The sequence below is a fragment of the Aphanomyces astaci genome, assembly GCF_000520075.1.
Source record: "Aphanomyces astaci strain APO3 unplaced genomic scaffold supercont1.132, whole genome shotgun sequence".
Lineage (NCBI taxonomy): Eukaryota > Oomycota > Saprolegniomycetes > Saprolegniales > Verrucalvaceae > Aphanomyces > Aphanomyces astaci.
Genome location: NW_009798395.1, coordinates 57760 through 59993, shown reverse-complemented (window position 1 = coordinate 59993; position 2234 = coordinate 57760). Strand labels below are relative to the sequence as shown.

Genomic DNA, 2234 nt, shown 5'->3' with positions numbered 1-2234 from the left:
TGAAGGAATCCATTGAATTCTCCTCGAAAAACTGTCTTGGCACACTATGCCTACAGTATTTTCTGAAATTTCATGACAAAATTCACTTGCTCTAAGTATCGAATTCTTTGGGGTATGATGACTTTTGAGACCCACTGTACATGCCAGCATAATTTCCTTCGTTGCAAAATGTAAAGTGACATTTGCCCAATCAAATGTATGCTTCATTATATTTGGTTAAAATGCATTTCGCCGAAAACACCTACGAATTCCGATCACAATACAGTCACACAGGTGGGGATGCCCTAAAAAACGGCCGTCGTGCCAAGGCTGGGGCAGGTAGCACGCCAGCCTTGGCTCCGTCCACATGCACCTTTGGGCCTTGGGTGTCTTTGAGCCGACACAATCCACCGTTGAGGGTATACCACACAAACAGTTTGCATCCCGGTGTCTTTTTACATTCAGCGCAGCAGGATTCAGCAGTCGCCAGATTGACCGAAGTCAAGTCGCCGCCAATATAATTCGTGTTGACTTCCAAGGTGCCACACGTACTTAGGTCATTGAACGGGTTCAGGACTTGGGTGGACTTGGATGGCGGGGGGAGAGTCAGGCCGGGGAAGTCAGCAGCCACGGCGTTGAAGATGTTCAAGCGGCCGTAGCCAAAGAGATTGTTGGGATATTTTGTGTTGGCAATGCCACCGCAGGTCTTGTCGGGTGGAGTTAACGTGTCCGTGTCCGCATTCTCGGTCAGGGTCTTGTACACTTGGTCGTATGAGGCGCCTTTGTTGGCAGACAAGTACAAGGCGATGGCTCCAGCAACATGAGGCGCGGACATGCTCGTGCCAGATTTCAACGAAAAACTATCGTCTTTGAATTTTTCTGCGGAACGGATCCTGACACCAGGAGCAGAAATGTCGGGTTTTCTATGCTTCCCGAAAGGTCCCAAACTTGAATCGATCGCCAAAGAATCGTTGTCGTCCGTATTGCCGACAGCAATCACGTGAGGGGACCCGGCAGGGTAATCTGAATACGCACAGCCTTCAAGGCCGTCATTGCCGTTCGGAAACACGGGAATGATTCCTGCGTCTCTCCAGCGTACAATCATCTCTTCCAACCAAAGTTTCTTGCCGTGCTTTCCAGTGCTCATGTTGATCACATGAGGGGCCTTGCTGGGGTCGCATTTTTTGCCGTCGTTGTTGTGGGGACAAAGCAGGAATTGAGCGCATTGCTTCACCATTCTTGGATTGCACAACTTCTCACCGCACCCTTTGCACGCAATCCACTTGGCATTGGGGGCGACACCAATACCTTTCGTTCCCACCATGACGCCCAAGACGTGGGTGCCGTGGCCCACCGTGTCGCTGGGCAGTTTCGTCTTGTTGTAAGGGTCGAACCAACCGTATTCACTTCGCCAGTTCGACTTCAACGACTCGTGGGTATGGCGAACACCGGAGTCGATGATGGCCACGACAATGCCGTCGCCCTTGATGCCTTGGGCCCACAGTGCCGGTGCTTGGATCTTCTTGACCCCCCATTCGATGGCCTCATTGACAGGACTGGCTGGTTTGTCATCGCTTTTGGTTTGACTGAGTTCCATCACAACTGGCTCGTAAATGGATTTCACTTCCGGTAAAGCCGCGATCTTCTGGACGAGGTCGTCGGTGGCGTTGTCGATGTACATGGAACAGTCGATCCATGTCGTGCCCACTTCCACAGCCGTCGATTCAATTTGGTTGGCCAGGAGCGACTTGACCGACGCCTGAGACGTAGTAGTGTGCTCCTTCAACGAATCAACCAGCGACTCGATGGTTTCGGTGCGAGACGCGCCAACCTTGAGTCGGCGGCGGTGGGTGGCGAGGGCATCGTCACAGTGAAATTTCACCACGACGTTCGACTGCTTGGCGACTTCCAAGTTGCGATGCACTTGGACCGAGATCTTGGACGTGACGGCGGTGGCGGCGAGGGCGGCAAGGGCAATAAATTGGTACTGAACCATGATGTTGTTGGTCAATGGAAATTGCAAAATGAGACTAGTGACTCTCGAGCTGGGTGTGACTTGCCTTGCGCAACACGCTGGGAAATATGTATCATGTCAGCTGTTGTATGTACTATCTGTATATAATATGCATGGCAACGTGATGAAATTGTTAACCTGGAGCAAAAGCTTAGGTCAAGTAAACTTAAGCATGATCTTGTTAAAGTATGCAATTCTGCAAATGAGAGATTTTCTCATCCCTAGCTTCAAGATAGGACTA

At 50.8% G+C, this 2234-nt stretch overlaps 1 protein-coding gene across 1 annotated transcript; it reads right to left on the bottom strand.

Annotated features, from left to right (window-relative positions):
* Window positions 1–265: 265 nt before the first annotated feature.
* H257_18038 (hypothetical protein) lies at window positions 266–1975 on the bottom strand (the record flags this gene model as incomplete). Its single annotated transcript, XM_009847047.1, has 1 exon — window positions 266–1975. One exon carries the CDS (start codon window positions 1973–1975, stop codon window positions 266–268), a length of 1710 nt encoding a protein of 569 aa, XP_009845349.1.
* Between the last annotated feature and the right edge of the window lie 259 nt (window positions 1976–2234).